The sequence below is a fragment of the Pecten maximus genome, chromosome 1, assembly GCF_902652985.1.
Source record: "Pecten maximus chromosome 1, xPecMax1.1, whole genome shotgun sequence".
NCBI lineage: Eukaryota > Metazoa > Mollusca > Bivalvia > Pectinida > Pectinidae > Pecten > Pecten maximus.
Genome location: NC_047015.1, coordinates 54,925,844 through 54,944,046, shown reverse-complemented (window position 1 = coordinate 54,944,046; position 18,203 = coordinate 54,925,844). Strand labels below are relative to the sequence as shown.

Sequence of the window (18,203 nt, the reverse complement as noted above, 5' to 3'; positions counted from 1 at the left end):
AAAATCACGGTTTTCTATTTTTAACAGTTGAAAATTATATGCACATTCAGTATTATTAATTATCTTAAGAAATGATAACATTTCAACCAATTATATTGCCGAATGTTCATGCTGCAAAATGGCGACTTCCATTCGTCAACAACTTTCGCAGCTTGCAAGCCTTTCACATTCAGGGGGATCTCACAAAGAAGTCACAGAAAAGTATATTTGCTTATTTCTAGAAACGTCAAGTTTACTTATAGGAGTTCATACGTATACATTCTGATTTTGTTTATTTTGGCGTATAATTACTATCATAATGTTCCCGGTAACCAGTTCGTGTTAGTTAGTAAGAATACAGTGGGCTACTGTAAAGCAGAGACTTGTATATTGTGATATACAAGTCTCTGTGTAAAGGTAACAAGTTATCACCGTGTATTGGCGTGTAAGTAAACTGGCTAAGGGCTATGAATCTCGCTGTTGTGAGCAATTGTTACCTTGTTGCAATAGAGTTTGAGGGTCTTTTTTAGGAAATGAGCTACAAAGTAAACGTATAAGCTTATATCATTAAAAACGAGCCTATGTAGTTCTTTTTTCCTAAATGTCAGCAATCCTGTTCACCCTTGATTTTTATCAGTTCACTATTTATCAGAAATTGGAATGGTTAAAAAATATATATCTCAGATAAACGTGTCCCTTTAAACTCAAGAGTCAAAAGCATGCACTCGAGGATGTTTTGAATGCATATGTCATAACTGGTTATTACACAATAGGGATTTCTGCACAAATTAGCTATAGGGTTGAATCCGGGTCGCTTCGCCCTAAATCTGTTTGCCCTAGGTTTGTACAATATTTTCTAGTCACAAATCAACTTTCATTAAAATTAATTTAATGTGTTACAATGTTTTATTTTCTTGATAGTAGGCCTGGTATGTCCGTTCTCGACTTCAGTGATAAATGAACAGGTTCATTCAGTCATCTCGTATACATGTTGATAATATCGTTATATTGAAAAGAAATTTGTAGGTTTTGTATGCTTAAAGAGAACAGGATATAGTGCGAAACAACCCTTTTAAAATAAATAGGGCGAACAGGATTTATGGTGAAACAACATGTCACCATAGGATTTCATAAGATGTTTTTTTTTTTTAAATTGTGCAAAATCTTATGTTCTCATAGAAATTGTACACCACAATTTACCATATAAAGTAAAACAAATAAGCATATAATATTAAATTTGTGGAAATTCTTTCCCAGTAACATGAGCCAATTCTTTTAAAGACAATATATACAATATTTAAACTGTGTCCTGCACACTCGGCTCACTTCATTTCTGATGATCGAGTTATAAAACTGGTAAGGTATTATACACTAAGTGGACAACATGGTTCCTTCAAAACATGGACAGCACATCTTTCTCCCAGTAAGTTTGTACAGATACAAGATATTGCTATTTTATATTAATTTTCTTGCTTATTTTACAGATACAGAGGGATATTGGAAACAATATTAAAAACAGGTGGCAGTGACCTAGTGCCATGCCTTCAGGCATTTGTGGAGGCTTGTAAGTATATATTATGAATCATTGAATTTATAATTACAGTAAAACTCGGATAAGTCAAGTCGACAGGACCAAGCAAAATATTCGACTTATCCGATGGTTCGACTTATCCGTGTTCGTGTGTATACGGAAACAAAATATCCGACTATCATCGGTTGTATGCAGAACAAGTGTTTGATAACATAGTCGAAAATAAGCAATAAATAATAACAAAGAAATTAATTAATTGTACATGATAAGAATTATCCCTTTATCTAATAAACAATATTGTGCACATTTACAGATCAAAACAGTTCATGCGTAAAATCATCTTTGACATAGACACGCGATTTACACACGGGAGTCGTACAATGACAGCATAATATTCTATGAAAACGATACATACATTATAAGAATATAAATGTATATATTGTACTAACATTATTAATTATCTTGAAATCCGTTCATATTGTTCTACAATTTAACAATATTAAACAATAAACAGTTCAGGAAAAATGATCGACCGTACGCGTGCTGATTTTGTATCAAAGGTGAAGGCTGCGGTCAGTGTTTATCGGCTGCATGATATGCATTGCCACGATCTTTTGAACAGAGTAAAAACATCCCGCATATCATTTTTACTATTGCATCGTCATATTCAGAATTTAGGCATATATAAATAAATCAATGACAGACAAGTATTTTTTCTGTGCATTTTTCGATGGAAGATATGTAATTTATCGTTTACTTTTTCCTATTTTTTTCGGCGGCCATGTGTATCAAAATATATTCGACACAACCGTAGTATTCGATTCAACAGTGTTCGAATCATCCGTGCTTAATTTACTAAGATAAAGAAGGGAAAAAATCGGGACCGAACGAAAAGTTTGACTTATTCGATTCAACCGTGTTCGACACAAGTGAGTTTTACTGTATTGTCTTAATTCTAGCCCCCTGTTCAAAAATTGGAAGAGAATATTGTAATGCCTCCCTCCATCCATCTGTTTATTAATCCGTCCTATTTCATCATCATTTCCAGACAATAAGTTCTTGAACACTGCAGCACACCTAGTTTTCCATACTTGAAAGAGGGAGCACATGATTCCAGTGCTTCATTCATTGCTACCTATGCAATTAAGGTCACAGTACAAGATTTTTATGTACACAACAAATGGAACAGCTACAGAGTATTTAGAGGAACTTGTCACTCTTAACCAGCCGTCACGATCACTACGATCAGAGACAAAATCCTAGTTATGCATTCCAAACTCTCATACTGTGACATGTGATAATGGGTGCTTTTGAGGAAGCAGTCATTTTTTTTTTGGGGGGGGGGATGATCCGATCAAAAGATTGAAGAACAATGACTAAAGTTCAAATGGACTGATCAAGCTCAAATTTCATTTGCAATGACCTTTTCCAATCTGACTTCATGCGTCATCCGTCATAAGTTAACATTTTTAGCCCACCATCATCAGATGGTGGGCTATTCAAATCGCCCTGCGTCCGTCCCTCCGTCCGTCCGTCCGTCCGTAAACAATTTTTGTTATCGCTAATCCTCAGAAAGTACTGAAGGGATCTTTCTCAAATTTCATATGTAGGTTCCCCTTGGTGCCTTGTTATGCATATTGCATTTTGGGACCGATCGGAAAACAACATGGCCGACAGGCAGCCATCTTGGATTTTGACCATTGAAGTTTGTTATCGCTATTTCTGAGAAAGTACTGAAGGGATCTTTCTCAAATTTCATATGTAGGTTCCCCTTGGTGCCTTGTTATGCATATTGCATTTTGGGACCGATCGGAAAACAACCTAGCTGACAGGCAGCCATCTTGGATTTTGACCATTGAAGTTTGTTATCGCTATTTCTGAGAAAGTACTGAAGGGATCTTTCTCAAATTTCATATGTGGGTTTCCCTTGGTGCCTAGTTATGCATATTGCATTTTGGGACCGATCGGAAAACAACATGGCCGACAGGCAGCCATCTTGGATTTTGACCATTGAAGTTTGTTATCGCTATTTCTGAGAAAGCACTGAAGGGATATTTCTCAAATTTCATATGTGGGTTTCCCTTGGTGCCTAGTTATGCATATTGCATTTTGGGACCGATCGGAAAACAACATGGCCGACAGGCAGCCATCTTGGATTTTGACCATTGAAGTTTGTTATCGCTATTTCTGAGAAAGTACTGAAGGGATCTTTCTCAAATTTCATATGTGGGTTTCCCTTGGTGCCTAGTTATGCATATTGCATTTTGGGACCGATCGGAAAACAACATGGCCGACAGGCAGCTATCTTGGATTTTGACCATTGAAGTTTGTTATCGCTATTTCTGAGAAAGTACTGAAGGGATATTTCTCAAATTTCATATGTGGGTTTCCCTTGGTGCCTAGTTATGCATATTGCATTTTGGGACCGATCGGAAAACAACATGGCCGACAGGCAGCCATCTTGGATTTTGACCATTGAAGTTTGTTATCGCTATTTCTGAGAAAGTACTGAAGGGATCTTTCTCAAATTTCATATGTTGGTTTCCCTTGGTGCCTAGTTATGCATATTGCATTTTCGGATCGATCGGAAAACAACATGGCCGACAGGCGGCCATCTTGGATTTTGACCATTGAAGTTTGTTATCGCTATTTCTGAGAAAGTACTGAAGGGATCTTTCTCAAATTTCATATGTAGGTTTCCCTTGGTGCTTAGTTATGCATATTGCATTTTGAGACCAATCAGAAAACAACATGGCCGACAGGCAGTCATCTTGGATTTTGACAATTGAAGTTTGTTATCGCTAATTCTCAGAAAGCACTGAAGGGATCTTCCTGAAATTTCATATGTAGGTTCCCCTTGGTGCCTAGTTATGCATATTGCATTTTGAGACCAATCGGAAAACAACCTAGCTGACAGGCAGCCATCTTGGATTTTGACAATTGAAGTTTGTTATCGCTATTTCTGAGAAAGTACTGAAGGGATCTTTCTCAAATTTCATATGTAGGTTTCCCTTGGTGCCTAGTTATGCATATTACATTTTGAGACCAATCAGAAAACAACATGGCCGACAGGCAGTCATCTTGGATTTTGACAATTGAAGTTTGTTATCGCTAATTCTCAGAAAGTACTGAAGGGATCTTCCTGAAATTTCATATGTAGGTTCCCCTTCGTGCCTAGTTATGCATATTGCATTTTTGAGACCAATCGGAAAACAACATGGCCGACAGGCAGCCATCTTGGATTTTGACAATTGAAGTTTGTTATCGCTATTTCTCAGAAAGTACTGAAGGAATCTTTCTCAAATTCCATATATAGGTTCCCCTTGGTGCCTAGTTATGCATATTGCATTTTGAGACCAATCTGAAAACAACATGGCCGACAGGCAGCCATCTTGGATTTTGACAATTGAAGTTTGTTATCGCTATTTCTCAGAAACTAATGAGGAGATCTTTCTGAAATTTCATATGTAGGTTCCCCTTGGTGACTTGTTATGCATATTGCATTTTGAGACCAATCTGAAAACAACATGGCCGACAGGCAGCCATCTTGGATTTTGACAATTGAAGTTTGTTATCGCTATTTCTCAGAAACTAATAAGGGGATCTTTCTGAAATTTCATATGTAGGTCCCCCTCAGTGCCTAGTTATGCATATTGTATTTTGAGACTAATCGGAAAACAACATGGCCGACAGGCAGCCATCTTGGATTTTGACAATTGAAGTTTGTTATCGCTATTTCTGAGAAAGCACTTAAGGGATCTTTCTCAAATTTCATATAAAGGTTCCTCTTGGTGCCTAGTTATGTATATTGCATTTTGAGACCAATTGGAAAACAACATGGCCGACAGGCAGCCATCTTGGATTTTGACAATTGAAGTTTGTTATCGCTATTTCTCAGAAACTAATGAAGGGATCTTTCTGAAATTTCACATGTAGGTTTCTCTCAGTGACTAGTTATGCATATTGCATTTTGAGACTAATCTGAAAACAACATGGCCGACAGGCAGCCATCTTGGATTTTGACAATTGAAGTTTGTTATCGCTATTTCTCAGAAACTTATGAAGGGATCTTTCTGAAATTTTATATAAAGGTTCCTCTTGGTGCCTAGTTATGCATATTGCATTTTGAGACCAATTGGAAAACAACATGGCCGACAGGCAGCCATCTTGGATTTTGACAATTGAAGTTTGTTATAGCTATTTCTCAGAAAGTTATGAAGGGATCTTTCTCAAATTTCATATGTAGGTTTCCCTCGGTACCTAGTTATGCATATTGCATTTTGAGACTAATCTGAAAACAACATGGCCGACAGGCAGCCATCTTGGATTTTGACAATTGAAGTTTGTTATAGCTATTTCTCAGAAACTTATGAAGGGATCTTTCTGAAATTTCAATTGTAGGTTTCCCTCGGTGCCTAGTTATGCATATTGCATTTTGAGACTATTCGGAAAACAACATGGCCGACAGGCAGTCATCTTGGATTTTGACAATTGAAGTTTGTTATCGCTATTTCTCAGAAAGTACTGAAGGGATCTTTCTCAAATTTCATATGTAGGTTTCCCTCAGTGCGTAGTTATGCATATTGCATTTTGAGACCAATCGAAAAACAACATGGCCGACAGGCAGCCATCTTGTATTTTGAATATTGAAGTTTGTTATCGCTATTGTACAGAAGGTACTGAAGGGATTTTTCTCAAATTTCATATGTAGGTTCCCCTTGGTCCCTGGTATTGCATTTTGGGACCAATCGGAAAACAACATGGCCGACAGACAGCCATTATTGCTAAATCTTAAATTTTATATATAGGTTGCCCTTGTTTGAAAAGTACTAGAGGGCTGTTTCTGAATTTACACAGATTAGTAAGACTTAGAGGAAGGGAAAAGTAGAGAAAAGATCAATCTGACATGGAACCTATAAAGATCATTCAATGGTGGGCGCCAAGATCCCTCTGGGATCTCTTGTATATATAGGTTTCCCTTGTTTGAAAAGTACTAGAGGTTTCTTCTGAATTTACACAGATTAGTAAGACTTAGAAGAAGAGAAAAGTAGAGAAAAGATCAATCTGACATGGAACCTATGAAGAACATTCAATGGTGGGCGCCAAGATCCCTCTGGGATCTCTTGTTTACTTTAATTTGTTTTATTTCTGTTGGAATTCATTCTAATTTTGTAACTATTGTCAGCATGAGATGACAGTTTGATGGCATGCACCTGTTGGCCCTGACTGACCCCCAGGGGCTGATGGGCGGGGCTAAAAAGGGTCAAATTGACTGAAATTTCACAAATCTTCTTCTCTACTCTCAGATATGATAGAATCAAATACACTTCATAGATGGCTGGGTTTGAAGGTTCTTTACCAAAATTGTGAATTTCATGACCCTGGGGTCTCAAGTTTGCCCCTGGGGCGGGGCTAAACTTTACTATAGTTTATATAGGGAAATAGCATTTTTGACTTTTATTGGTTTTGGAATTCATTCTAATTTTGTAAACATTGTCAGCGTGGGATGACAGTTTGATGGCATGCACATGTTGGCCCTGACTGACCCCCCTGGGGCTGATGGACGGGGCTAAAAAGGTTCAAATTGACTGAAATTTCAAAAATCTTCTTCTCAAGACTGAAATAAGGTGGAATCAAATACTCTTTATAGTTTGAAGGGTCTTATGGTGCTTTATTGAAATTTTAAATTTCATGACCCTGGGGTCACAAGTTTGCCCCTGGGGAGGGGGTAAATTTTACTATAGTTTATATAGGGAAATCACATTTTTGACTGATTTGTTTTGATTTCTATTGGAATTCATTCTGGTTAACATTTTCAGCATGGAATGAATGTTTGATAATATGCATATGTTGGCCCTGACTGACCCCTAGGGGCTGATAGGGTGGGGGGGGGGGGGGGCAAAAAGGGTCAATTAAATAAACTGAAATATTTCAAATCTCAGGTGACCGTTAAGGCCCATGGGCCTCTTGTTATCATTTTTGAGATCGATGCAGAACCGTTGAGAAAATTTTAGCCTTTATTTTTTTTTGTCAGATTAATGTTATGTCATTGTATAAAAGAATATTCGATATAATAACATTTATAGACTTAAAAAAGACGTTTTCTAAACCATTCCTGTCTCGTTGTTTGTATTTGATTCCACGAAAATCCTTCGTCTGTTCGCTAGTATCATGAGTATTGTATGGTATATATATAGAAAACGAAAGTGTGGACAAAGGGAGATAATACGATTTGGTAAACGCTTGAATTTGTAGCGATTTTCAAGCGTCTTTGACACCGAGGCATAGTAACCTGGTGGGTTAAAAAATGGCAAAAACGCTGTCAAAACCAGATGAAATTCGGAATTGTGACAAAAACATCAAAAACAAATGGAATTTGACATGGGAGGGGAAAAGGAAATTTCTGTGCAACTTCGCCAGGGCAATGTCAATATAAAGATCGGAGATACCATCAAAAAGATTAACGTTCCCGGCAAGGCAAATTGTGAAGTGTGCAACGACATCATTAATTACGGGCAAAAGGGTATTACCTCACTTAAAAACCACGTGATGACAACAAAACACGGAGAAAAACTCATTTTAAGAAGAGAAAATTATGCCATTTGTCCAATTATTTAAACATTGTTTTGCTGCATAAATGGTCAATTTTAAAACAGATATTACAGTTTTACTGTGGCATAAACTCTACAGCTTCACCCCTGGACCCTGAGCAGGGGGCTTTCGCCCCCTGCAACCCCCACTTTCAGCCTTTTCCACAAAATGCCATTTTCATCTCTGATTAAGGGTCTTTCTCAAATTTGAATGTAGAGGTTCCCCTCGGTCTCAAGTTGTTCAAAGAGAATGGCCATCTTGGATTTTGACAATTGCAGGTTGCTCCTGCTATATAGTTAATATAACGTTACTATGAAGTTATCAAATGTTTTGAAGGAGAGTGAAGAAGGGAAAATAAGAGAAAAGATCAGTGTTTCATTTGACTGATATGGATCATTCACTGGTGGGCGCCAATATCCCTCTGGGATCTCTTGTCACATTTTCAACTTCTTCTCAAAAACTCCTGAATCATTGTTCAGGAGCACAATATAATAATACTATAAAAAAAACTAGTGGAAATAAAAAAAAACTCTGGTAGGTTAAGCCAAAAGTGGAAGGAATTTCCACTTTGGCGAGCGAATTTCCACTTTTCTAATCCCTAGTGATACTGCAGATATGGGCTTAAATATCAAAGTAGAAATGAGGGCTATTCCAGTAAAATACTTCCCAATGTTCCAGAAATGTATGGATTCTATGGGTGGTGGGTTTGAGAAAATATAGAAAATGTGTCTTATTACAAATTGTATTATGTAACTGTATATATGAATTCAAAGAAATTCAAGTACTCAGGTGGATGAATAATTTTAAGTTGAAGTTTTTTGCTTTCTGGGATGAAGGCTAAGTGAACTATTGCTATATTCCTGGTGTCGTCGGCATCTGTAGACAGCTAGTTTAAAGTTTTTATAAAACAGTGTTGAGTCAAAACTAATGAGGATACAGCTTACCAGTAGGTATTTTCCAATTGTGTTCCTAAGTTGTGACAAGACCTTTGAATTGGTACTACATTTGTGGACCTGCTAACCTTAACTCTGACCTTTGACCTTATTTTAAAAAACTATTTCTGAATTTCATCCCACTTGGCGAGCTATATTGTCTTTCACAAATCTTATTGTAAACAATATCATAAGTGAAAATTTCCAGCATTTTCAGTGGAAATATTTAATTTCCTTCCATTGTATTTCTATATTCAATTTTGGCAAAACCACCGATTTGAGTATTTCAAAACACAAACATTCTCATCCATGCAATATAAGCACCATGTGGACATCATCTTCAGTGTAAAATTGTACTTTTCAGTGGTCAATGAGAATGTCAGTCTGGTGATCTCGCGACAGCTGCTGTCCGACTTCTGTAGTCACTTGTCCAAGCTGAGTGACCCTCTGGCCAAACAAGTGGCCCACTTCACACTAGAGAAGGTCCACACTCGAGTTATCTCATTTGAGGAACAGGTAAATACTCAGTTTTCTTAATTTCGGATAAGATTTTAGGTAATTTTATCCCTATTTTAAGATTTGGAGCAATTTTTCGATATTTCGAGACAAGATTTGGGGTTATATCTCTGTATTTTTTAAAAATTATTTTTTAGTATTTTGGGACAAGATTTAAGGGCAATTTTCACCTATTTTGGGACAAACGGGAAAATTCCATCCACATTCTTCTTCATGGCCCAAAATTGTCCTTGCTTTCGTTAAGTTCTGATAATATTGCTGTAAAGAAATTTGACCACTCTTGAAAGAAAAAAAGCTTGTGACCTTTAACCTTGAACAATGACCATAAAATTATGTTTTGGTGTTATATATACCTATCATACACCTGATCAGAATTTTATGGTCAATGTCAAAGTTAAAGGTCAAAGGTTAAACTTAACCACTTTCAAAAAAGCTGGTAGACAAGATATCTCATGAATTTCTGGAAAGATTTATCATGTTGATGAGGGAGGTGGGTATATCTGTGAGCCCCGGCTAACTGTGACTCACTTTGCTTTTGCTTACAGTAATATGTGAAAATATATCTACAGTTATGTAACTGATTGATATTGTTTTATCTTTAAACACTATTCTTTTTGGCACGGTTTCAGGTGGCAGCCATACGTCAACACCTGGCAGACATCTATGAAAGGGAATTGTCTTGGCGAGAAGCTGCCAATGTGTTGGTAGGAATTCCCCTAGAGACAGGACAAAAGTAAGCCAAGCAAAGAATAAGTTTCTTCTTGTACTGTGTAGATTGGAATAGAATGCTTTGTACATACTTACCAGTATGCTAGTTCATGACTAGACAATGTGTTGTGGTAGGGAACATGTATCATGCCTGGGCTATTTAATTTGTCATGTTAGATTTTGGTTTGCCAGTAGCTATGCACATGATTTAAATGTTGAAGTCATTGTATCACGTTTTATTTCTCTTTGGTAAATCCAGGCAGTATGCTACAGACTACAAGCTAGAAACGTACCTAAAGATAGCCAGACTCTATCTGGAGGATGAGGATCCGGTTCAGGCAGAAGCTTACATCAATAGAGCATCACTACTACAGGCAGATACCCGCAATGAGGAGCTTCAGATACACTACAAGGTAAATACATGTTACAGATACACTACAAGGTAAATACATGCTACAGATACACTACAAGGTAAATACAGGCTACAGATACACTACAAGGTAAATACATGCTACAGATACACTACAAGGTAAATACAGGCTACAGATACACTACAAAGTAAATACAGGCTACAGATACACTACAAGGTAAATACATGCTACAGATACACTACAAGGTAAATACAGGCTACAGATACACTACAAGGTAAATACATGCTACAGATACACTACAAGGTAAATACATGCTACAGATACACTACAAGGTAAATACATGCTACAGATACACTACAAGGTAAATACATCAGTCTACTACAGATACACTACAAGGTAAATACAGGCTACAGATACACTACAAGGTAAATACATGCTACAGATACACTACAAGGTAAATACATGCTACAGATACACTACAAGGTAAATACAGGCTACAGATACACTACAAGGTAAATACAGGCTACAGATACACTACAAGGTAAATACATGCTACAGATACACTACAAGGTAAATACAGGCTACAGATACACTACAAAGTAAATACAGGCTACAGATACACTACAAGGTAAATACATGCTACAGATACATTACAAGGTAAATACAAGCTACAGATACACTACAAGGTAAATACATGCTACAGATACACTACAAGGTAAATATATCACGCTTTCATCAGTCCACTACAGATACACTACAAGGTAAATACATGCTACAGATACACTACAAGGTAAATACATCACGCTTTCATCATTCTTCTGTATTGCTGTAACCCTTGTATCTGTGAGAGATGGCTGCTGTAATGCTGTAACTCCTGTATGTGAGAGATGTAAGAAAGCTTGTAGCCCTTGTACCTGTGGGAGATGAGCGATGGCTGCTGTAATTCTGTATCCCCTGTATCTGTGAGAAATGGCTGCTGTATTTCTGTAACCCCTGTATCTGTGAGAAATGGCTGCTGTATTTCTGTAACCCCTGTATCTGTGAGAAATGGCTGCTGTATTTCTGTAACCCCTGTATCTGTGAGAAATGGCTGCTGTAGTGCTGTAACCCCTGTATCTGTGAGAGATGACTGCTGTAATTCTGTATCCCCTGTATCTGTGAGAGATGGCTGCTGTAGTGCTGTAAATTCTGTATCAAATGTGTCTCTATATTTTAATTAAATCTCTTATGTGTTGAATTCTTCACACAAATGATAGCATACACTCTTAATATCCACATCTGATGTTTTTTAAAGGCCTGTTATGCCCGTGTGCTGGACTACCGCAGAAAGTTCATTGAAGCAGCTCAGAGATACAATGAGCTGTCATTTCGTACCCTGATAGCCGAGGAAGAGAGACTCACCTCACTGAAAAATGCTCTCATCTGTACCATTCTAGCATCAGCCGGTAATTATATAAACATATCTGCTTTTTTCTGTCTGCCTGTTTGTCTGCCTGTTTGTCTGTCTATTTGTCTGTCTATTTTCTGTGTTATTCCACTCTCAGGCCAATGTATAAATGTGCTGACCTTTGGATATATATATGTTTCAGTGTATAGTCCACTAGTGGAATATAAACCTTCTGGTCTTTTGATTGGTCAAGAGTTCAAACTTTGACCCGAACTGCAATTTATGTCATCAATAATCATCGAATGGCGTCACATCACCGGGTCCCGCCTGTCACTTGTACACTTTATTTGCATACAGGAAAGCATACTTGGCCAGGTTCCGCATTGATTCAAGCCGATATAATTGTGGTAGAAACAGGTCACACTACTCATGATTTTTGGATATGGAATTTATTTCACACTCGTAAGTTCATGACATTTGTAACTTTAAAAAAATGACTTACTCGAGTGACATAAATTCCATATCCAACAAAGTACAACCGCTCGTTGTGGCCGCTGTGGCTGAGTGGTTAAGGTGTCGCGACACTTTATCACTAGTCCTCCACCTCTGGGTAGCGAGTTCGAAACCCATGTGGAGCAGTTGCCCGGTACTGACTGTAGGCTGGTGGTTTTTCTCCGGGTACTCCGGCTTTCCCCCACCTCCAAACCTGGCATGTCCTTAAATGACCCTGTCTGTTAATAGGACGTTAAACAAAAAACAAACCAAACTGCTCATTGTGTAACCTCTATTTCCATGTTTTAGAAATCTAATTGTATAATAAAATGAATGAAACACAGCCCCATAACAAGAACACCTATAGCTATACGACCTTAGCATACACATTACCACACACAAACATAGAGTTCAGCTAAAGAACTCATAGTAAAATGAAATTGGTCTTACTTTCCTTTTTGACTCAATTACAAAAGCCGTATTATAAACCAGTGATATTGGGATTCAGTGGTCTCTTGATAAAACTGTAATAACATTTAAAACTCTTTTTATATCTGATCAAAAAATGTTTCTCTCTTTCACAGGACAACAGAGATCTAGAATGTTAGCTACGCTTTTTAAAGATGAGCGATGCCAACAGCTACCAGCATACCACATACTAGAAAAAATGTAAGTCAAAAAAATTTAATAGCTTTGATGACAGGAAATGATACGACAGGTTTATGGTGTTGATTGGGAAGGAAGCAGTTTAAGTTGTCAAATTCAAGACTTGCAGAGGCTTTGGTAACTTAAAAAATTTATCCATGGCAGGGCACTTGCATTTTTAGCCCACCATCATCAGATGGTGGGCTATTCAAATCGCCCTGCGTCCGTGGTCCGTGGTCCCTCCGTCCGTCCCTCCGTCCGTAAACAATTCTTGTTATCGCTAATCCTCAGAAAGTACTGAAGGGATCTTTCTCAAATTTCATATGTAGGTTCCCCTTGGTGCCTAGTTATGCATATTACATTTTGAGACCAATCGGAAAACAACATGGCCGACAGGCAGCCATCTTGGATTTTGACAATTGAAGTTTGTTATCACTATTTCTCAGAAAGTAATGAAGGAATCTTTCTGAAATTTCATATGTATGTTCCCCTTGGTGCCCAGTTATGCATATTGCATTTTGAGATCAATCGGAAAAACAACATGGCCGACAGGCAGCCATCTTGGATTTTGACAATTAAAGTTTGTTATTGCTATTTCTCAGAAAGTACTGAAGGGATCTTCCTCAAATTTAATATGTAAGTTCCCCTTGGTGCCTAGTTATGCATATTGCATTTTGAGACCAATCGTTAAACAACATGGCTGACAGGCAGCCATCTTGGATTTTGACAATTGAAGTTTGTTATCGCTATTTCTCAGAAAGTACTGAAGGGATCTTTCTCAAATTTCATATGTAGGTTCCCCTTGGTGCCTAGTTATGCATATTGCATTTTGAGACCAATCAGGAAAAAAACATGGCTGACAGGCAGCCATCTTGGATTTTGACAATTGAAGTTTGTTATCGCTATTTCTCAGAAAGTACTGAAGGGATCTTTATGAAATTTCATATGTAGGTTCCCCTTGGTGCCTAGTTATGCATATTGCATTTTGAGACCAATCGGAAAAACAACATGGCTGACAGGCAGCCATCTTGGATTTTGACAATTGAAGTTTGTTATCACTATTTCTCAGTAAGTAGTGAAGGGATCGTTCTCAATTTTCATATGTAGGTTCCATTGGTGCCTAGTTATGCATATTGAATTTTGAGACCAATCGGAAAACAACATGGCCGACAGGCAGTCATCTTGGATTTTGACCATTGAAGTTTGTTATCGCTATTTCTCAGAAAGTAATGAAGGGATCTTTCTCAAATTTCATATGTAGGTTCCCCTTGGTGCCTAGTTATGCATATTGCATTTTGAGACCAATCGGGAAAAAAACATGGCTGACAGGCAGCCATCTTGGATTTTGACAATTGAAGTTTGTTATCGCTATTTCTCAGAAAGTACTGAAGGGATCTTTATGAAATTTCATATGTAGGTTCCCCTTGGTGCCTAGTTATGCATATTACATTTTGAGACCAATCGGAAAAACAACATGGCTGACAGGCAGCCATCTTGGATTTTGACAATTGAAGTTTGTTATCACTATTTCTTAGAAAGTGCTATAGGGATCTTTCTCAAATTTCATATATTGGTTCCCCTTGTTTGAAAAGTTCTTGAGAGATGTTTCTCAATTTGCACAGATTAGTAAGAGGAAGGGAAAATAGAGAAAAGATCAATCTGACATGGAACCTATAAAGATCAATCAATGGTTGGCGCCAAGATCCCTCTGGGATCTCTTGTATAGCTCTGTAGTTTGAAATTTTACACCTGATTAAAGCGACACTAACTGTAAAAATCACTGTTGGAAAATGTTATCAGGCATAATGTTTCTAAGAAATATTTCATATATTTAAGACTTCCACTTAAAGTGTCTGTGACCTTGTTTTGTAAATACCTAAACCAGTTCAAAACAAATAACATTACAATGCACTCGCACCCTCGTGACCCAATTTGTTTTTTGCTGTATATTTTTCTTTACTCAAGCTTATACTTCAAAAAAAATGTGCTATAAGTATATCAGTTTTGAAACACTTTTCACCCTGGTTGATGGTTGATAAACATCAACCAGGGTGAAAAGTGTTTCAAAACTTGTATATTTATGGAATGTTTTTTTAACAGTATAGGCACTGGTATCGCTTTTGCTTAAACCCATTTCACTGTTTATAAAAATAAATCACCGTTTAACGATCATAAAATCGACAGATCTGGTCGCTTTAAAGTTTGGTGATCACCAGTCAAGGTTCAAGCATCAAAAGTCACATCAACATTCCAGTATTCACAAATTGTGGCCATTATGTCTCGGAAACTATAATTTTACATTGACTGTTAATTCCTCATAACAATTATTGAATTCGTTGAAAAATTTCAGGTACTTGGACAGAATAATCCGCAGCAGTGATTTACAGGAATTTGCATCATATTTACAGTCTCACCAGAAAGCTGTTACTTCAGATGGTGAGTGTCTACTGTACCCTACTACAAATGTTTGTATTACAAATAGTGGTGTAACAGTTCACCGATGTATCGATGTATTGGATCGCAGAGTGGTGCATCGTCTGTCCTTGATTTGTATCGCGATACTTGAAAATGTGTAGTTATCTCCCTTGACCAACGTTAGCTTACATGTTTTGTAGTAAACAACACAGCTGACAAGGCCGTTCTAGCAGCTTATAAAGCTGACCATTGGAGTTCTTTCAAATCTGAATTATCTAAAGTCAAGAACCCTTTGTGGGACTCTAATATTCCGGAAATACCACAAACAAAACATGACTACTGTACGATGGAATATCAAATATCTGATAGGTCATCAGCTTCTCATATATCATGATACGTATCGTATGGTGACCCATGTATCGCGATATAAATCATATCGCTTCCCACCTTGCGATACACAGCTCTAATTACAAAGCATATACCCACCTGTACTGCCAAGACTTAGGTTGACACTTTGTGTGACAATTCTGCTGTACATTTCATAAAAGTCTTTTACTGATGATTGCCAAAATACTTCAATTTATCATAGTTCCTTTTCCTTTTTGCCTACTGAAATTCAGTTGGTTGGACATTTTAGGGGTTCTGAGGTATTCATTGAATAATAACTTGCATTTTCTGATGATATGACTGAAATTAAGAAGCAATATAAATACCTTAATACACTAGATAATTATACACATATTGTTAAATGGTTGGGAACATCAGCCTCTGGTTGCTTACTGCTTGGCAGCTTGTGTTTGGTTCATGGTGATTTCAATCCACATGTAATCTTTTGTATTTTGAAGGATCTACAATTCTAGACCGAGCGGTTATCGAGCACAACCTTCTCTCAGCCAGTAAACTTTACAATAATATATCTTTTGATGAACTTGGATCCCTTTTAGAAATTCCATCAACAAAGGTATTTTGAATATTTTTTATATTTTTTTTGTCAAATGGATATTTTGATGAGTATTCACACTTACAATTTTAATTGGTTGGTTCATATATAACTTTGTGATTTAAATAATTTTTGAAATCTTGTACCATTTAAGTACTGCAAATCTTAGATATTTTTTTTTTATCTAATTCTTTTGGTCATCTTTATGATTTAAAAAAATATAAGAAATTCCATTTAGTGGATGAAACTTAGAAGGAATTAAATTATATCAAAATTGTTTTTGTTTGTTTGTCATTTTGAATGTGTTTTACTATACATGTATTTACAGGCAGAAAAGATTGCTTCCCAGATGATAACGGAAGAGAGAATGAATGGATGTATAGATCAAATTGACTCCATTGTACATTTTGAAGGTACATCTTTTTCTTCTTTGGAACAAAAATTTGAGTACATGTTAGTTTTGCTGTAATATTTCAAATATATATCTTGACGGACCGGCAAATGTTAATACAGGCCTTGGAAGTATTTGTCAAGGCTCGTATGAAAACAATATAAAATCACCTGGTCCGTCTTTATTTCATAAACGAACAACACCGGTCCAACTGGTCGAACTGATTGGACCGAAAAAACAAAATCGGCCATGGAGAACATAATCTAAGACCAGATTACCTCCCCTGCCATCATGTAGCTCGAAAATTAAAAAAAATAAAAACTTAATGCTTTAATTGGTTTGAAATTTGGAAAAATCCAATGTTATATGATTATTGTATTGCATAAATATGCATTAGTTTTAATTTCCAGTGTGATTTAAATTTGGGTTTGTGTTTCAGGAATATTTGTGAAATTCACTGGGTTGCAGACAAATAGAAAGTAGGATTTGTAAAAAAAAAAAAATGACTTCGTCTTCAATAATGTAGTCGTGAAGACAGGTATTGGTAATGTTGTCATGACGACATGTATTTGTAATATAGTCTGTATCGGCTGCCCTTTTTGTTTTTTCTCAGATCGTGAGGCGTTACCCACATGGGATAAACAGATTCAGAGCCTCTGTTTCCAAGTCAACCAGATCATCGAGAAAATCGACCAAACGGCACCCGACTGGATGGTCAAGTTTATGGAGACGCAAATGGCCCAGTAACCATAGCAACGATCAGCCAAAGGATTTAGACGCTTTGTTCTGTGGAAATTTAAATATCTGTGAAATCACAACAAGAACGCATGTGTTTATATTGTCGTTGATATGGACGATGGAAATTGTGTAAAGACTGCAATTTTACAAAAGGATTAATTTCTTGAGGTTCCTGTATCTTCACAGAATATTGGTTTCTTACGATAACAGGAAATACCATAATTCTACTGTAAACGTATGTGATAGAATGCTTCAGATCAATAGTGCTATTTATAAAGACAGCTTAAAAGTTCATATAAACATGTTGCTATCCTCTTGTGAAGAATGAACAATGGACAAGGAATGTGTATGGACGTTTTGGAATTCCGGGGAATTTTTCCGGAAAGTGCTCATAATGTGTTTTACACATTATTAATAGGAAGATTCGGTTTAAATAGTACATGTATTGTGTATGCTTGGGTGTGTGAATAGAAATATTCCTCAGTGTAGCTACTATATTAAACAAGAATCTAATTGAATTTAAATGGAGTTATTTCCCTTGGATTTCAGACATAAGTTTTTATTGGT

General features: G+C 36.9%; 1 protein-coding gene across 1 annotated transcript; it reads left to right on the top strand.

Moving 5' to 3' along the window:
- The first annotated feature begins 83 nt into the window (after positions 1-83).
- Positions 84-18,160, top strand: LOC117338349 (COP9 signalosome complex subunit 4-like). Its single transcript, XM_033899677.1, has 11 exons — positions 84-201; positions 1,464-1,543; positions 9,398-9,549; positions 10,179-10,282; positions 10,517-10,670; positions 11,923-12,073; positions 13,092-13,176; positions 15,503-15,588; positions 16,413-16,528; positions 16,836-16,920; positions 17,512-18,160. The coding sequence occupies exons 1-11, from the start codon at positions 119-121 to the stop codon at positions 17,643-17,645; spliced, it is 1,230 nt and encodes a 409-aa protein (XP_033755568.1). The 5' UTR covers positions 84-118; the 3' UTR covers positions 17,646-18,160.
- The last annotated feature ends 43 nt before the right edge of the window (positions 18,161-18,203 follow it).